The following is an 18,553-nucleotide window of genomic DNA, read 5'->3' on the forward strand; positions in this document are numbered from 1 at the left end:
CTTGTGTTTGTTTTTTATTTATTACTTTAAGGTACACTGTGTAATAGTTAACCACCGTCAACAAATTCGAAGTATTCAATATGACTGGGAAACCAGCACTTTTCAAAAGGGGTATCTTCTAGAATTTCCAGAAATAAAAAATGTTTAGCTGCAAACTGACATTGGTCATGCTAGTTAACATTAGTTTATTATTTAGTGAATATTCATGAAAAGATCAAATTTGGCAGAAAACCGTTTCAAATGAGCAGCATAGTTGCAATACCTACTCTGGCCACCATCCTAAACAGTCCACCTTTACAGTAAAAGACAGGCCCACAATTTAGATAGGGTGGCCATTGGTGGATCATTGTATAGACAGTAGATGATCATATTATAATAGCGTAGCCGGGCAGAGGGTGAACCATGTGAGGGGCCAATCTATTTAAATATGCCTGGGCATGTCTTGGTCCTGGTCCAGCCCTGGCTCAATTCCTTCCTCCCTCTCTGTCTAAAAATACCACATCTTGAACCACACGCTCAGGCCCAAACAGCACCCGCTGCCACGGAACAATTCCAACAACACCGGACTTTCATAGGACAGAGGAAAAGACATAGACATAAACATACACATCATTTTTCAGAATTTTATTATCATTATAATTATTTTTTCCAATATAAAGAAATTCACAAAAAATACAAACAGTCGAGGACCACTGAAGCAGATTACCACGTCACCCAGAGAGAGAGACAGAGAGAGAGAGAGAGAGAGAGGGAGGGAGGGAGAGAGAGATAGAGAAATAAAAAAAAGATAGGAAGAGAGAGGATGACAACCAAGGGAGAACAGTTAAGATTGCCAACGCCATTTCCAGAAAGACTTTTTGTTTTTTAAAAAGATGACAAAGGCTTGACAGAGTGATGAGTACAGAAGACAGCCAAAGATGCCGAGAAAGAGTGAGGAGAGAGAAGAGGGGAGAGAAGAGGGGAGAGAGTAAGACAGAAAAGGAGATAGATAGATAGAGAGAGAGATACAGAGAGAAAGACAAAAAAGTAACTGCCTTGTCTGGTCATCTGTTTGTCACTTGTCAAGTTTTTGGCCATGTCCTCCTCGACACCTTTTTATTTTTGCCATGACATCCTTCTTTTTTTGTCTCTGTTTTCCTTCTGAGCTTCTTCTGAGTCCAAACTCTCAACTCCAGTGAAATCCCTTCCACCCCACCCAGCTGGAAGATTCAGACCAGGCTGTGAAACGGGCACAGGCCAATGGCAGTGTCCCAAAAAACCCTTTGTCCAATCGGGAGACAGAGTCGCCCTTCTTGAGGCTATGATGCACAGGTGGTCGCCGTAGCAACAGACCCATTGCCTTGATACGCCGTTTGAGTCCATGAGGACTCTTGTCTTGAAATGCCCTTCCAATCAGAGTCCATTGAATGTGCGTCCAGCAAATGTACTTTGTACATTAGTGTAAAGACATGTGAACGAGTGTGTTTTTGACTAGTTAGCTACTAACAGAGACCAAAACAACCAGTTAATACCAAAATAACATCCGCCTATTGACAAGGCAATAGTCGGCCATTTTTAATTTCTGTTACAACGTTCCATGTTTATCTCTGAATATACAAGTAATCCAATTTTGGATTTCACAACCACTTGTTGCACATTATAATTTTGAGAAAGGTAGTTCTGTACAATGATGAAGTGTAAAAAAATAAACATACTGGTCATAAAAGAAGATACATCTGTAGGTTTGTTTCTGAAGTACATTTTGGTCAAAGATGGACTGTTTTCACAGACATTTTTTTTTACAAAAATAGTTTGCTAAACTTTCTGTTGATGTAAATGTGACAAATATGCCAAAGAACATTCACAGTTTCCCTCTGAGGGATTCCACTGAAAGAATACGCAGGAGGTTATAGGCAGGTAAAATCGCCCCCTACTTTCCCCATGAAATAAAATGACCCAGCAGGACTTAACAATGCTGGGTTAAACCAACTCATTACAAGCTGGGGGGAATGGGTGGGGGGCACAGGATGCAATATTACTGTCTACAACACAGTACAGTGGCCATTCAATTAAAAAAATCAAATAATTAAAAAACCCCGAAAGGTTGTTAAGTGCCTTTTTTTCTCACACCCTGTTGCACTTTTAAACAAATAAGTGCCTCAAGAGAGATACAAAAATATATGTACATCAGGAAACATTAGAGGTATGTGTACCGTACATATATTATATAACACACACAACAACATGTTCCATTGGTTGAAGTCTGGACTGCATCACAACACTTCAGCCCGCCAGGGATAAAAAAAGAACAAATCTTGTGCCCGTCCTGGCTGAACTTGCATGAGGGAATAAAGGACATCAAATGTCCGTGAGCCTTTCCAGACTTTGCCCCATGATAAAATCAACGTAAACGTAGACCATCACAGATCAGTGGGTCATGTCAGTGTCCCTTCCCTGTTCCGCCTGTGACGATGACGTTGTCATGCCTTGTTCCTCGGTGGCCATCTCCTGGTCTTTGGCCAGCGTCAAGTCCACATTGTTCTCCTCCTCATCCTCCACCACCACCACCTCCCCACCTCTGCTTTCTCTCCTCTCTCCTCCTCCTCCAGGTGTGTCTCCTCCTGGTTCTCCCTCCTCCACTACCACCACCGCGGCGTCTCCCTCGCCCTCCTCCATGGCGGTCTCGGGCGCCGGAGCAAGCTTGGTGGCGTTGGCGGTGGCCAGCACGCTGCACAGCTCCATCTCGTGGATCTCTACGTCAAAGGGGGTGGCCGGAGGGACGGCGGTCGGAGATTTGCACCCTGCGCAGGCCTGCGGGACACACAAGAGTTACAGTCATTAGACAAGAAGCATTGCACAAGTCCAGGGCTCTAAATTAACAGAAGCCAACCAGCCAAATATTGGTGAAAATTCAGTTTGGCTGGTAAAAAACACCAACTTATTAGCCACTTTGGCCTATTAGTGAGTGAGTGTTTGGCTAGTAAGATGAACATCTACTAGTGCGCGGCAGGCGTATAATGGAGTGTATAGGGGTGTTTATACGTGTGGAGATGTTGATGGTGCATGGCAGGCGTGAGTGTTTAGAGGTGTTTATAGTGTGGTGTGGGGGTTACGTACAGTACAGATATGTTGGTGGCACACAGTAGGCATATAATAGAGTGTATAGGGGTGTTTATGTTATGGTGGGAGTGATACGTACGGATATGTTGATGGCGCGCGGGAGGCGTCCGGTGCGTATCCAGGGGTGCACCTGGCTCAGCTCCCTCTTCTGCTCCTCGGTGAAGCGCGGCTGGTGCTTCTGCATGGCGTGCAGGGCCATGCGGTCCTGGCGCAGCACCGTCTCACGGTCCCTGTGGCAGGAAGAGAAGGCACATTCGTCAGGGTTGAGACATCAACGTCATGGCACATTCATTTAGGTTAGTTATGCGGGGCGCATAAAAGCACAGGGCTTTAACTTTTGGAATGTGTCACCTTCTGCGATATCAGTGCAATGCTGTTGAACACTGAAAAGTTTCTTTATTAAAAGGTTCTGATGTAGCCCTTTCTGTGTGTTCCGTTTTCTGGTTTTACTCATCAGCTTTTCCAAGTTTAAATACATTTCAATAACCTGAACATGGATGTGTGTGTGTGTGTGTGTGTGTGTGTGTGTGTGTGTGTGTGTGTGTGTGTGTGTGTGTGTGTGTGTGTGCTCCTCTCCTCACCTGACGGGCAGCTGGTAGGTCATCATGACCTTGTCGTCAGTGTTGGCCATCAGCAGCCAGATTGGGTCCTGTAGCACACACTTGATGAACTGGGCCTCGCCGTCGCCCCCTCCTGGCTGCTTGCGGGAATGGTCGTTCTCCGACGAGTCGATGCTGCCAAAGTATTTACTGGTATGGCTGCTCTGGCTGCTTCCTGTAGATGGGGGGGCAGAGGGGGGGAGATAGGAGGAGAATAAGGAGGGGGGGTTGGGGAGGGGAGAGGTACGCACCACAAGAAGAGCACAGTCAGAAGTGACTTGAAACACACAGAGGGCAGTGCGGATGCACTACCCGGATATGAATGTGGAATATTCTAGATTACAGGATTTGTAAAGTCATGCTCGAGTACGTAGGTCTGTGTAATGAAGTTTTGTGACACTTTGATTATGATAATGATGCTTTGATTATGATGCTTCAATTTCATCAGAGGCATACTTTTATGATTATTTTCTTCAATGTCACTATTATAGCAATGGGCCTCTGACTACACAAACAGAAAAGAGCTTTCCAATCAACGTATACGTATTTCAGTTTTTTGTCAAATGACATGACTGGAAAATTCAATTTGCATAAAAATGAATTTCGCTTGAGGATTGCGGATAAACTCTTGGTGCAAATACATAGGGCTTAACAAAATTTAATTGGATGGAAACAACGAATTCACACAAAAAAATCCCCCAGGTTGTTTGTTCTGTAAAGTTCAACATCCTCTAGTCTGGGGGCTAACTAGTATTGGCTGCTCTAGTCACACTATGGCTGGTGGACACAAAAAATGATTGCCGTTGCTAGGAAACCATGGAAAATCATGGCGCCTCAAGAGAGTTTGTGGACTCACACATAAACAAGCCCTTTTGAATTAGCTAAAAAAATGACTGAAAACACGAGGAACAATAGAGTTAAAATTAATTAATTAAACAGGCAACTCCAACTGCTGTAAGATGCATGTGCACGACACGCATAAATAAATGATGTTAACTGAATGGAAACCCAACTACTCTCTTCTTTCTTACTGCAGTCTCATAGAGAATTCATTCAGTAGTGTGTAGAATCCAATAGTCTCCAATCTCCATAGATGGCATTTTCTTTGTAAGTGAATTCGTGCAAATAATCAAACATAGCCTGCGTTTGACTCTGAAGATGATGTAAATATCGAAACATTAGTTGAGTGTCTGCACTTAATAAATGGTTACAACTTTTAAGCTGCAGTGTGCTCAAGCTTCTCCCTTCCAGTGGCATTTGCTCTGTGAGTTAATCGCTGCATTGAACTTATAGTGAATTCAAAAGTCTCAATATATAGTGTGTGCTCTGTGAGTGTGTTTGATGTCAGTGTGAAAGTAGGAGAGAGAGAGAGATAGAGAGAGAAAAAAGAACAATAAAAGATCATCGTTGTCGTTGTTAGCCATGCGTGGGGTCAAGTAAGTCAAGTTAGTCAGTTTAAGGGCCGGACTCACTCGTTCCACTGCCCGACGAGCTGCAACCGTTGGAACCATTGGATCCCGAGGACCCGGAGCCGGAACCTGAGGACCCGGAGCCGGAACCTGAGGACCCGGAGCCGGAGCCCGAAGACCCCGTGCCCGAGGAGCCCGAGCCGGAGGCGGCCGAGCCGGTGCCCGAGCGGGCGTCCTCCTGCAGCAGCAGGTCCAGGAACTCGCTGGAGGTGGACATGGCGTCCTGGTTGGACTCGGTGGTCTCACCCTGTGGGCCGCAGAGAACATGGAAAGATATGAGATCATGATTTCACTGCATGGTTCATGGAAGTGTCTCTACATATGAAACCAAGACACTGTTAATGTATCCTTGTACCCTTGAAAGTAATACACCAGCAGTCAGGATGTGCTGTTATGCACAATAGAATATAAAACAATATAACTTACAACAACGTAATAATGAATTAGTCTGGGAAGCCTAACTATAAAAAGAAAGCATATGTGGTGCAGGTTTCTATGTGTAGTATGTAGTTTGAATAGAAGGGTGCACTTACGTTCTCATTGTCTTTGGAATCCTCTCCTCTCTGATTGGCCTGACCACTGGCTCCTCCTCCCTGCCCTCCGGTGGGCGTGGCTTGCTGAGTCGCCACCTCCAGCCGGTTGCTGGGCGCCTCCTCCAACTGCAGCAGGTTGAGTGGGGAGGAGCATCGGCTGGAGGGGAGGAGCATGGACTCCTCTCTGTCGGCCCCGCCCTCCTTCTGGCTGCTGGACATGGGCGTGCTGGAGCGGGACGGAGGCCTGGGGCCCGGGGGGCCTGCGATGGGCATCGGCTGCTGGGCACTCAGGGCACTCAGCCCCACCTCCATAGCGCCCCCTTGGGTGATCAGCGCCCCGCCCGGCCCGAAGGGCGACACGAAGGAGGCGTTGGGGTTGAAGAAGGGCACGGTGGTGGGGGCGCTGTTCATGGGCGTGGGGGCGACGGCGGAGCCCAGCTGGCCCAGGGGCGAGGGGCTCATCTGGGGGAACATGTAGTTGGGCAGCACCAGCGCCATCATGGGGGGCACCATCTGCGGCGGCATCTGGACGTTGTGCAGCGGGAAGCGCAGCTGGGACTGGAGCTGGGACTGGAGCTGGGACTGGAGCTGGGACTGGAGCTGGGACTGGAGCTGGGACTGCAGCTGGGACTGGAGCTGGGACTGGAGCTGGGACTGAAGCTGGGACTGGTCGGTCAGGGGCGGGTAGAGCGGGTAGAGGGGCAGCATGCCCGGCGGGTAGGGCAACTGAGGGAGGCTGGCCTGGGAGGCCACGGAGGTGGGCCAGGAGGACGAGGTGGTGGAGTGTCCCATGGGGAAGGAGGTAGTGGGGTGCCCCAGGGGGAAGGACGCGGCGGGAGGGCCTGCCACGTCAGGCACGGGGGCCACTACAGGGCCCCTGAGGGCCTGGCTGCCCTGGTCGTTGGTCTCCTGGTGCCTCAAGCGCTTGCCGCCGCGGCCACGGCGTCTACTGCTGCTGCCCATTGCAGGGTAGTCGCGGGAACTGCGAACACCTACGGATGAGAACGTCACAAGTTTAATGACTAATTCAGCAACACTTCATTTTACTTTTATGTTTTACTTTAATCACGTTAGTCATCACTAATGACTTTTTGGAAATATTTGTTAGTTGCACACTACTAAAGCTATAACACTCTTTGTTTGGGTCTTCATCAGTAGTACCAGTTCTGAGAAGGTCTGGCTTCAGGCTGGAGGCGCCAAATGAATGTTTTGTAACTCTTTTTTTCCTGTTCCTCGAATCACTTGTCTTTAGTGACAATGTTCTTTTTTTGCTGTTTTCACACTGTTTTGACGATACTTATGACCTTCACTCACAGCTGCCTGAGGCACTTTTCTAGTATTTTTTAAAGCATGTGCTCAAGCTCTTAACAATTACATAACAGGCAAAACACAGGTGGAGGTGGAGGAGTCGGCCGTAAAAGTAAATCCTTCAAGTGCATTTAGCATTTCAAATGGATTGAAACGGCCTGGCTCTTAGCCTCCTGCTGTCACAGATCTGAAAGCGACCCGTCTCACACTAGCAGTTCTATTGAGTTGGGGTTCAACAGATCCATTTAAGACATTCGGATGGCTCAAAGCTGTCCATGAGTTCTGCGAGGTTTATAACGATCTGCCTTTCCAGGGTCAGCCTTCTTTGTGCTCGTCTTATGTAAGGAAACACCGGCAACTCCAGACTGCTTTGACACGGCTGTTTGGTCTTGATCTTTTCTATTACTTGTTTTGCACTGTTGTGTTTTCATTTCCCGACTGTGTTTCTTTAGCACCGAATTGTGCAGCATTTGGGGGGACACCGCAAGTCAATAAGCCAATTGAAGCAAACTGAAGTCGATTGAATTGCCAGCACCCACTTGTCTGGGGAATGACACGCTGTGCCTACAAGTCTCTTCAATTTTGTTTAGGGAGACATTTACTGAGCGTAAGGCATTGGAGAAGAGGCTGGGTAAGGGAAATGCCATTATACAACTGGCATCGAAGGTGAGCTGGGGCACAGCCATTACGTTAGAAAACAAACAAACAAATGATGCTAGGCAGGTTTAGCGCTCTGAACATTTTCACATTAGTGGTTGTGTGCTTCACGGCACCAATCATGAAGTTGTATGGGTGGGGGTGTTGGGGGGGGGCACACACGGATTCGGTCATTTTGTCCTAACGCTGAAGCTCTCTTTCACTCTGCTTCGTGTCCATCACACAAAAGCCCCTCATTCTGCCGTATAAATTCTCTTTTCCATGCACACTGTGACCGCGCGGTGCCTGCCTGATGCGCCGTGGAGTTTTCCCAGTAGTGAGAGCATTGTTATCTGCCCACGCACACTCCGCTTATGTAAGTCTTCCGCAGAAGACGCTGTGGGGAGGGTGAAGGCTGCGCCGGCTAAAGGCATCGCTACAGACTGAAGGACGAGAAAGAGTCAACAAGAACACTAGTTGAACACACTGTGTCTCTCTGTGTTCTGTTGTCTTTGTGCTGTTCTTAGTGTCTTCTGTGTGTTCTTATTCACCACTGACAAACAAAGATGACCTGATCAACAACAAGCAATGCCACTTAATTGATTTACAAAGTCCCATTCTATAGCACCAGACTGGAAATACAGTACATACATATTATGTCTTATTCCTATTGTTTCCGAACCTGACTCTCGCCAGCTGGTATGTTTGGCCTTGGTCTTCACAATACCATCTGGTTATATCCCACAACTGACATATTTTTGAATGATGCTCCTTTACTTTTTTTTTTAAATTGCACATGTCTTAGTGTGACGCGATACATGGTGTGATTGACGTATAATTGGTTTGGTCGATATTGCTAAGTAACAACAATAGGTTGGAGGAATGACCTAACGCGTATCTATAGTAACTGTGACATTAATGCACGTGGCACTGGTGAGGGCAAAAGACAGACAGGCATGGGTGTCAAACGCAGGGGCAGGCTAGTAACGTAATTGGTGGCTGTGGTGTGGTAGGGCTTGTGTGGGCATGTACCATCTGTGCTGTCAGACACGTGGGTCTGCGCAAGTGTCTGTGTGAGAGCCTATGTGAGCGTGTCTAGGTGAGTGCTCTTGTCTGGGCTCGAGGTGCACTATGTATAGGTGTGTGTGGTGGTATCAATATCGTGATGTGACATGTATAGGCATGTGCCAAAGTGTTATTCTTACTGTGTGTGTGTGTGTGTGTGTGTGTGTGCGTGTGCGTGTGCGTGTGCGTGTGCGTGTGGTGGTGTGTGTGTGTGTGGGACGTTACCTTTGGACAGGGGTGCGGTGGTGTGCCTCTTGAGCGAGGTGGCCGGCTCGAAGACCCGCAGCTGGCTCAGGTCCCGGAAGCGGCACATGAAGTTCTGCTCCTCCTGCTGGGTGTGGGCCGACAGCACCTCCTTGGTCAGGCCGTGACGGCCACCTCCTCCTCCTCTCCTCCGAGCCTCCCTCTCGGCAGGAGCCGCGGGGCTGGGCGAGGGCGTGACAGGCACGGGGGGAGGGGGTGGCGAGATGGTGGCGGTGGACGCCTGGGTCGGGGTCGGGGTCGGGGTCAGGGCGGACGAGGGGGTCGGAGGGGCCTCCTCCATCACAATGTCTATAGGGGAGAAGAAGGAGGAGAGGAGACAAGGGAGGGAGCGATGTGGGAGAGGAGAGGAGGAGGAGAGGAGATGGGACACAAAAAAGAGGGAAGGGGAAAGGAGAGGAAGAGAGGACAGGATATAAGAAGAAAATAGAGGACAGGAGGGGAGAGGAAAATAAAAGGGAGGAGAATCGGAGGAGGAGAAAAGGATAAGAGGATAGGAGAATAAAGGAGATGAGAAAGAGAGGAGAGGAGGGCAGGGTAGGAGGAAAGATAGGACAGGTATTACAGACAGATTGAAACAAGAAATGAATGGATGATTTGAGAGAGAAGGAGAGCAAGAGTTTGTGAAAAAAGATTGTAAATAAAATAAACATCATAAGATGAGAATGTATTCTACTTAATAACAACCACCAGATGAATACACGCACAAACACTCACTCACTGACGCACGCACGCACGCTCACGTCCACCCACACCCATATAGACTGTAGTAAAAGCACAGGAGTCCCCGTTCTGGCTACCTGACTCGGGCGGTTTCTTGTCTCCCACGTGGACGATGGTGCTGCTGAAGCTGCACTGAGAGGTAACGGAGGCCACGCTTTCGGGCTTGGGCAACGCGAGCGGGGGCAGAGGAGGAGCCTCGCCCACAAGAGTTACCGCCGCACCTGGAGTTCATACACGCACAGACATACACGGACATACACAGACATACACGCGCATACAGACATACACATGCACACGCACAGACATACACACATACACACAAATCATGCACCCACGTTCACACATGCACACACGCACGCATACACAGACACACACAAACAAACTTTCTGTGAGTCATGTTCCGTGATGTGGCTAACCCAGAGTCTAATAAGAGAGCTACGTACGTCACTCCCATAGACCTTTAATGGTCCATTCTTTCCACAGCAATGGTGGCTCATGGAGCCTTTTACTTGTAAATCACCATTGACAATAGTTCCAGGAAGTAGTTAATTAGTTCCAGGAGGTGGCCGTAGCACACAGAAAGTGCGGTAAAGGTAAATGTGATTCGATTCTACTTCATCTTTGTTTGTTATGCAGTGGTTCTGTGTTAGTCTCCAGCTAACAGAAAGCTGCTGTCTAGAATCATTGTGAATCACATCACCAACCGACTTCCGGGTACCCGGTTGTCATACCTCTCTTAATAGACGGCTCTGGGTTAACCTTTAGATTATTCTGCCCTGTCACCGTTTATTTTCTTGACATCACTGCTGTCTATGAGCAGAGGAGGTATTCGCTCTCACACTCGCTCATTTCCCTCTCACACTCGCTCACTCACAGACATGCCTACACACTTCTGCTGTCATTGCAAACATCTGAGTTCTGTGCTGAACTTGAAATGTTTCAATATTCATGGTGTTGTCAGTTCATGAGTGAGCTTTCAGATGAATAATTTTGCCCTACAACAGGCAAGGCATGACCCGGTCAAGGCAAAAGCACAATATCAACTAAGTATGAGGTCTTTGCCTTTGCCTTTATAGAGCAGAATTATTTCCTTGCATAAAAAAATCAGACAATTTAAAGAGGAACTGCACCATGAAATCTCTACAACTCTACAGCATCAAAGTGGCCACACAAACAACAGTTGCTTCTCTGTGTTGTTGCATAACAGTGTTAGATGTCATCATGGATGTTTGTGGATTAAGCTTGAAATAGACCTTTATATTTCTGACCCAAATTTTGAGGGAAAGTCAGAGGGAGACTGATTACATAATCAAGCAATGTTCCCCACTGTTGAGTATATTTTAGTCAAAAATGAATGAAAAGAGGTGTTTTTTTGCCATTTTAAGGCCCAGCCATAGCTACAATTCAACTCCCAAGTTAAGCCGATGGTTAACATGGAGCTCTGTACATTGCTATTTTTACTCTTCATGGACCTTACTTTGCATGAGATCATTGTGTTAGTACTTAAGTAATTGAATCAATTACTTCATTTACTTGAATGACTAAAAAAAGTGGATTGGGCCACAGGTGAAGAGATTCAGGTAGCAATGTTGTTGTGCTGTCTAGTCTACTTATATGACTCTCTGACGCTCGAGTCCCATTTTTATACGCAGGTCTGTGCTATAAAGAGCACTGGTGCGTCTAAGGAGGATAAGCACAGCTGGGTGTTCTTAGGGGTCAGTATGTAAAGGGCTAATTCTGCTTTGCAGCCAATGTATTATCCAGACAACAAGTGAAACAGACACCAATGACACAATGTTGAGGCTATTGCCAAGTCAACAGGACCAATGAAAACATTTTGACATTTGTTGTGCACTATGACCAAAATAAGTTCACCCCAACTTGGCCTAGACACACAATAACAATCAATCGGCCCTATTCCAGATTTGTCTTCAATTCAAGACTACGGCAATCTCTAGCACAGCAACTACTGTCTACTGTTTCATTGTCAACCGACACTTGTCATCTGGATTATACACTTGACTGTGTGAATATGAGATAGAAACCATGCGTGAATGTTCACAGATCAGCACTTTTAAGAACAAGCTTCTGCTTTAAATAGTGACCACAATTGCTGGCTGGCTGTTCCCAGGTCAGTGGGGCTTACCATCGGTGTTGCCGGCGGTCTCCTGTTGCTTGTCGTCGTCGGACGCGGAGGAGGCGGTGCAGGACGAGGACCCGCACTTCCTCTTGACCGTGTTGGGGACATTGCAGCTCTCCAAGTACCTGTGACACGACATGGAAGGAGGAGGTGGAAATGAGATGTCATCAAATGGGGACAAGAGAGCTGACAAGAATGTATCAAATGATGACTTCATCGTGGGCCTACAGTACAATACTGCATAGGAGGTCATATTGACACAGTGAGGACAAAACGTAGATTGAGACTGAGTAGTATAGCAGTGTCTTGCCACTCATCACTTCATCAAAGAAGGTGCCGCTTTCTGTTGTTCCAAGATGGTGATAATGCTTTACGCTCATTCCCCCACAGTCAATGTGCCACTCACAGTATGTCTGTATTGTGTTAAGAAGATTGTCATTTACACATGTGGGGTCTTCAGGGAAGTTCAGTTGCTTGCGACTTAGCTATTCTGGTGACTCAGAAATTTGTTAAAATTACACAAACACACACACACAGACGCACACACACACACACACACACACACCGTATAATGCTGTCCAGACAGTTGATCTGCTGGTAGGAATAGGTGCTGTTGGGCTCCTTCCTCATCAGCTGAGAAGGTGAGGAGGGGTTTGGGTTCTTGGGGGGCAGGGCCGTCTGAGTATTCAGGCTGGTGATTGGAACAGTGGTCTGCAAAGTCCCACTGGTACCTGAAAACAACAAAAAAAAAACAATAGGAGTTTTAATATCAAAATTCTGATGCCCCATGGGGTGATATGCAGCAAATCAACCAAGTGGCAACCTTCCGTTCAAACAAATGAAGTCAGTTTGTGTCCGTTATGGTTGGAGCTGTGTGTGTGTGTGCACACGCGTGTGTGTGCGTACCGGCGTTGGCATGCTTGCGTGGCTGGGGGCGATTCCTGGACTCTATGAAGACCTGCTGGCCGCTGGTCTTCACCATGTGCACGTCCTTGCAGATCTGCTGGAAGGTCATCTGAGGAGGGAGGAAACAGATTTACTACACAGGGCAGCGATCAGCAAAAGCCAAAAATGCACACACACAAAAAAGGGGCAGACATGGGTAAGCGGTTAGGGCATCAGGCTGGCAGCACAAAGGTTGCAGGTTCGATTCCCGCCTCGCCAGGTGGGTGGGGGGAGTTATTAACCAGTGCTCTCCCCCATCCTCCTGCTGCACTGCTCTATTGGCCTGCCGTTTGAGCTGATCCCTTGCACTGGTGAGGCATAAATGTAATTTCGTTATGTGCTGTGGAGAGCTTGGTCACAATGACAATGGGAGTTTCCCAGGTGGTCTTTCAATTTCATTTCAAAAGCAAGAAAATATACAGAGAAAATTGTGAGTGTTTTATATGGCAAATATTTTTCTTAGCGCAGAGCCTATTTTATACCCTTATTGTCCTCAAATGTCCGCCGGCGGACCCATCAGTTCAAAGGGGCGACATTGAATTTGAGCTCAAGGTTGGTGGAACGCTGGGTGGAGAGATGGGTCTATTCTCTGTTATTCCCATGTAGATGAACTCGAATGCATTTAGGTACAGACACTTAATTGAATGCGGCCAATGCAATAAAATGTCAGCGTGCTTTCATACAGGTGCAATTTGAAGAGAGCTTTCACTAAAAAGAGTGAAAGCACAAAAAGGGTGAAGGTCTACTTCAAAAGCATTTAGGGGGACCGTGCTGATAGAGGCAGATTTTGTTTTTCCACATTTCAAACAGTTACAGCCACATGTTTGTTTCCATTCAAAACTGTGTGCTTGTGCGTCTACCGAATGAAAAATGCAAGCTTCATCGAAATTGCAGTTGAGCTCTGTGAACGGTCTGTACCTTTTTTGTGCTTTTATGCCATTAGTGTTCATGCATGCGGTGTGTGGGTGAGAGAGGGAGAGAGTTATATCATCATGTTCATTTCTTCTGTGGTTTTCATAATTACCAGATGCAGGAAAAGCGAGAGAGAGAGAGAGAGAGAGAGAGAGAGAGAGAGAGAGAGAGAGAGAGAGAGAGAGAGAGAGAGTGTGTGAGTGTGTGTTGGTGTGTGTTGGTGTGTGTGTGTGTGTGTGTGTGTGTGTGTGTGTGTGTGTGTGTGTGTCTCACCGGCGTGTGCCTCAGCAGCTGCGTGACGTCCTCCAGGGCCCCGGGCCCGTTGCTCTCGGAGGAGGAGGCGGCGCTGTGGTGCTGCTCGTGGGAGCCGCTGCTGGTCAGGCTGCTGTAGCCCTGCGAGCTGCCGCAGTGCACCGGCTGGGCCAGCAGGCGGTGGATCTGCTCGCTCAGCTGGGGGATCTCGGGCACCATCGCCCGGCCGTCGGGGCCCCGCGGGGGCGTGAACACGTCCTCGTTCAGCGGGCTCCTGGAGGGATGGAAGGGACATGAAGATTGTATTACGATACCCTTAGCAATAACTTTTGTTGACCTTGATCGGCAATGTAATCTAATGTAATCATGAGAAATCTCACCGTTTCTCAAAGTGAAGCTGTCTAGCCTTGCTAGTGCGAGTAACGGCAATTTTTTTGCGGATTATCCAATTAGTAATTACACTTAGAACATCATCACATAAATGGGCTGGCCTAATGCCTCTTTTCCACTGCCGGTTTTCTGGTAGGCCTACAGTTCGATGTGTCAAGCTGTGGGCCTATCAGAAACCCGGCAGTGGAAAAGAGGCATTAGCGTACTGGCGCACGAGCGTGTGTGCATGTGACACAGCCTCTGACAAGCAGATGAGACAGGGAGTGATAATTATGAGGTCGAGTGTATTCTGGTAAATGTGTGAAGCATATTGACACACCAATTCCACGTGGGGCCTTGCCATATGTGTGTGTGTGTCTTTTTTTCACGTTTGTGTGCGCCTTAGTGTCTGTGTGTTAGAGTGTATGATTGTGGGTCTATGCTCAGGTGTATGCATGTGCATGTGCATGTGCATGTGCGCAAGTGTGTGTATGTATGCATGTGTGCAAGTGCATGTGTGCGTGTGGATTTATGCATGTGTGCAGGTACATGTGTGCTTGTGAATGTATGCATGTGTGTGTGTGTGTGTGTGTGTGTGTGTGTGTGTGTGTGTGTGTGTGTGTGTGTGTGTGTGTGTGTGTGTGTGTGTGTGTGTGTGTGTGTGTGTGTGTGTGTTAATGTATTTCCATGTGCTGCTCTCCCATTCATCAGTCCGATCCCTCCCTTATGCCATACAGTACACCCTCCATCTTGCTTTCCCCCCCCCCCACCTATCTCTCCTTCCGCTCTCCTTGCCCTCCAACTTACGTTCTGACTTTGTGGCGTCCCACGATGAAGGCCACCTTCCTGCTCCAGGGGTTGACGAAGGAGGACCAGGAGGTGTCGATGGTCAGGTACTCCCCGCTCCGCGCGCACATCCGCAGGGGAGAGTGGTCGAAGGGCTGCCCCGCAAACTGGAGGACTGCAGGGTGGCAAGGAAAGACATGGAGAGACGGTTTGTTGGTGACATTTACCTTATTTGCCATTCCAATAAAACCTCATTGAATTGAACTGAATTGGTGTGAGACACTCTTTCACCGAAGAACGAATGTGTGTGTGTGTGTGTGTGTTTCTTTGTCAATATAATCCAAAGTGTGCTTCGAGGTTAACTGCCACTCCCCTTGGAAGTAAATTAATATGCTGACCTTTTTCGGCACACTAATGTGTCTGAATAAATTGTGGGATGCGTGAGGAAATGGAACAATGATTGCATAGTAACTAGGAGGTGTCTGGAAGTCAACATGAGATTTTTTTCATTGCTCATTTGCAACTACTGTGAAGCAGGGGGGGAGAGAGAGAGAGAGAGAGAGAGAGAGAGAGAGAGAGAGAGAGAGAGAGAGAGAGAGAGAGAGAGAGAGAGAGAGAGAGAGAGAGAGAGAGGGGTAGAGACAATGAAGCCTGTGACTATTCAGTGTTCTAAAGCGCTCAACACTCTTTAATGTTTTAATGTTTTTAATGACTTCTATTTGTGGTTAGGTAAAGAAGACAAGAAAGAAAGAAAGAAAGAAAGAAAGAAAGAAAGAAAGAAAGAAAGAATTAGAACAATTATGTTGGGGAAGTGAGAATGGAATAATGGCGGAATTAAGAGAAAAATAGATAAAAGACACGTTTGTGCGAGGCAGACAATAAGAAGGGAAGAGGAAGGAGAAGGAGTGAAAAGCAGGAAGACGTCAAAGAAAGAGGGAGAGAGCGAGAGATCAAAAGAGAGGGAGAGGGAGACAGAGAGAGAGAGAGAGAGAGAGAGAGAGAGAGAGAGAGAGAGAGAGAGAGAGAGAGAGAGAGAGCGAGAGAGAGAGAGAGAGAGATGGAGAAGTGGACTCACTCTTCTTGTGGATAGCCACCATGATGGGTCTGTCCTCGGGGTGAACGTAGAGCAGCACTGGCGTCCCCACCAGGTCTTGTGGAAGGTAACCTAGCAACGGCACCGCTCTGCAACGACAAGCACATGAACTCTCCTTACAACTGGAGTGGGCTTGATGTACTGTAGCTGACAAAAACGCCATTAAAATGTCCGTCTACTGCACAATCTTTGATCTTCGGCTCTTAGAATTTGGAGGACATAGTGTTTCAAAAGGGCAACTTTAGAACACGTAGATGCTTGCTGAACATTGCTACCATATCAATGTAACTGTTTGAAATGTCAACACAAACATTGTTTTAAATATGTACGAAATCTGAAGGGAATACAGGACATTCTCTTCCGTTTGGTAATGGTGTTTTTTTATCAAACGCCAGTGAAGATGGTAGCAATTTTGTTGCCAACACGCAGTCCAGGAAAGCACTCACAGATAGAAGAAATAAAGTTGGTAAATATAACTCCTTAGTCCGGTTTTCAGGAAAGTATTGAAATAACTTAAAATCTATCTTTTTCTTTTCCAGGTTACCAGCAAAATAAAGCAAATGCATAAAAATCACAAATATGGCTCCAACAAGTGTTGAAAGCTCACTTGAATTTGGAAAAAGAAAGAAAGAAAGAAAGAAAGACCGAGGTCTGACCTTTCATCCACTTCTTGAAATAGACAGCTTGGTGAGTGGCTGGTGGTGAAAATTCTCTTGTCGGCTGGAATGCGAGGAGCTGGAGGAGAGAAGGAAAGAAAAGAGAAAATTCATGAATTACTGCTGGAGGTGAAAAGGTCACGAAGATGGCGTGCTGACTTACAGTAAGTGTTTTGCTCGGTGCGCAACTCCAAACCGGTCGATTCCGAAAAGAACAAATGTGCATACAAAAGCTAAACGATAAAAAAAAAATGCATTGGGAAAAAAAGTCACAGAAATAACACAAGAGACAACAATGGGATACAACTGTTTCTGGTTGAGCAAATCATCAATGTTATACGTCATCAGGTTCAAAGGTGTCTCCACTATTTGCTCTTTGACAAAGACCTAAGGTACAGCCTACATGAGACCTTCGAACCTGATGGGGTATTTTAAAATTGAAAACGTTGATGATGGGGGTAAACCCGACACGTGTTTCTCCAATTGTTAAGACTTTGGGTTATAGGACTAAATCTGACAGTCAGCCAGTCCATCTGTCCGTTGGAAACCAGTTTGCTAGCTAGCAGACTTGCTCGTGACATACAGAAGGTCTGGGGACCTTGTTTTCCATTCAGTTTTCAGATACCATTTTCTCCTTGACTTGACTGATGAAAAGGATCTTTTGTGAAATTTAGAGTGGACACGAAGCCTCGATTTTACACACAAATGCACATACAGAGGCACGCGCGCACACACACCTTTGAAAAGAGGCTTATTATCCGTTCACTGTGCTCAAGTAGGCGTATATTTAGAACTGCATCCATGCCTTGATAGATTGTCGCACACAGTGTGAACCGCATGCATAGTGATGTGCGCATCTCTTTCACAGCAGAACATTCTGTACACTCTGTATCTTTATACTGTACAACAAAGCTAAAATGTCAGCACATTTTCAACACAAAAGTCATGTAAAGTATGGCACGACCAGCATCAACACGGCTGGACCTGGATGGCTATTACTCCCTACTGTTCCTCTCTAGCCCTGTCAGGTGTCGGGAGGACAGTTCCCTTTCAAGTCACCGGTGGCTGTCCATGCATAATACCCACACAGCATGATACTGACACCCCCCAGACTTCCATGTCTTCATGTCAGTGAGCAGGTGTTGAGAAGAGCCTGACTTTGTCCTGATATGTAGCTCAGAAGTGTGGCCAAAAAGTTCAATCCTGATTTCACAGTCGCACGATCAATGCTTTTTTTTCTTTTTTGTGTAAGAGAATACTTCTTTCAACAAATATCCATGCTGCCTTTCTTGTGCCTTTCGCTTCCCAGAACACCTTAGCGTTTTTAGCCGAACGATGCATTTACATGCACTTGTACTTGTACTTGATGGATGTAAAATTAGGTGGGGAAAAAAAATCATGTTCATATTATTTACAGTAAGATGCCGAATTGGGTGGTTACCACATTAAGCTCTCCCTTTTAGCATTTTTGGGTGCTCCACCTACTGGCGTGGTGAGACAGGCATACATATCTCATCTTCGCATGAGAGCGCCTATAGTCAAGAAAACTCCAAGAAAATCCAAAAAAAACTGAACTTGGCAAACCGAGCACTTGTGTTTTTTTCTTCCTTTTTAATAATGTGTCTACACGGTCAAGATTTCTTGGTGGGACGGTCACTTTCAGCAGATGAGTGTTTCAAAAGATCCATGAGAACTTTCAAAGGCAAA

The 18,553-nt window shown here is 46.8% G+C and overlaps 1 protein-coding gene across 4 annotated transcripts in view; it reads right to left on the reverse strand.

Moving 5' to 3' along the window:
• Positions 1-609: 609 nt before the first annotated feature.
• Positions 610-18,553, reverse strand: part of per1b (period circadian clock 1b) — a 37,210-nt gene continuing 19,266 nt past the window's right edge. For 3 of the 4 annotated variants that reach the window (XM_063187143.1, XM_063187142.1, XM_063187146.1), the window contains 14 exons: positions 16,847-16,925; positions 16,173-16,279; positions 15,119-15,272; positions 13,964-14,216; positions 12,740-12,848; positions 12,399-12,564; positions 11,840-11,958; positions 9,771-9,914; positions 8,935-9,261; positions 5,701-6,692; positions 5,171-5,414; positions 3,681-3,873; positions 3,179-3,329; positions 610-2,790 (listed from right to left, as the gene is read on the reverse strand). In XM_063187143.1, the coding sequence (XP_063043213.1) occupies positions 2,407-2,790; positions 3,179-3,329; positions 3,681-3,873; positions 5,171-5,414; positions 5,701-6,692; positions 8,935-9,261; positions 9,771-9,914; positions 11,840-11,958; positions 12,399-12,564; positions 12,740-12,848; positions 13,964-14,216; positions 15,119-15,272; positions 16,173-16,279; positions 16,847-16,925 (3,422 nt within the window). In that variant the 3' untranslated portion in view covers positions 610-2,406. The remainder of the gene's footprint in view (positions 2,791-3,178; positions 3,330-3,680; positions 3,874-5,170; positions 5,415-5,700; positions 6,693-8,934; positions 9,262-9,770; positions 9,915-11,839; positions 11,959-12,398; positions 12,565-12,739; positions 12,849-13,963; positions 14,217-15,118; positions 15,273-16,172; positions 16,280-16,846; positions 16,926-18,553) is intronic. The other variant, XM_063187144.1, reaches the window with a different exon arrangement.

The sequence above is a fragment of the Engraulis encrasicolus genome, chromosome 21, assembly GCF_034702125.1.
Source record: "Engraulis encrasicolus isolate BLACKSEA-1 chromosome 21, IST_EnEncr_1.0, whole genome shotgun sequence".
NCBI lineage: Eukaryota > Metazoa > Chordata > Actinopteri > Clupeiformes > Engraulidae > Engraulis > Engraulis encrasicolus.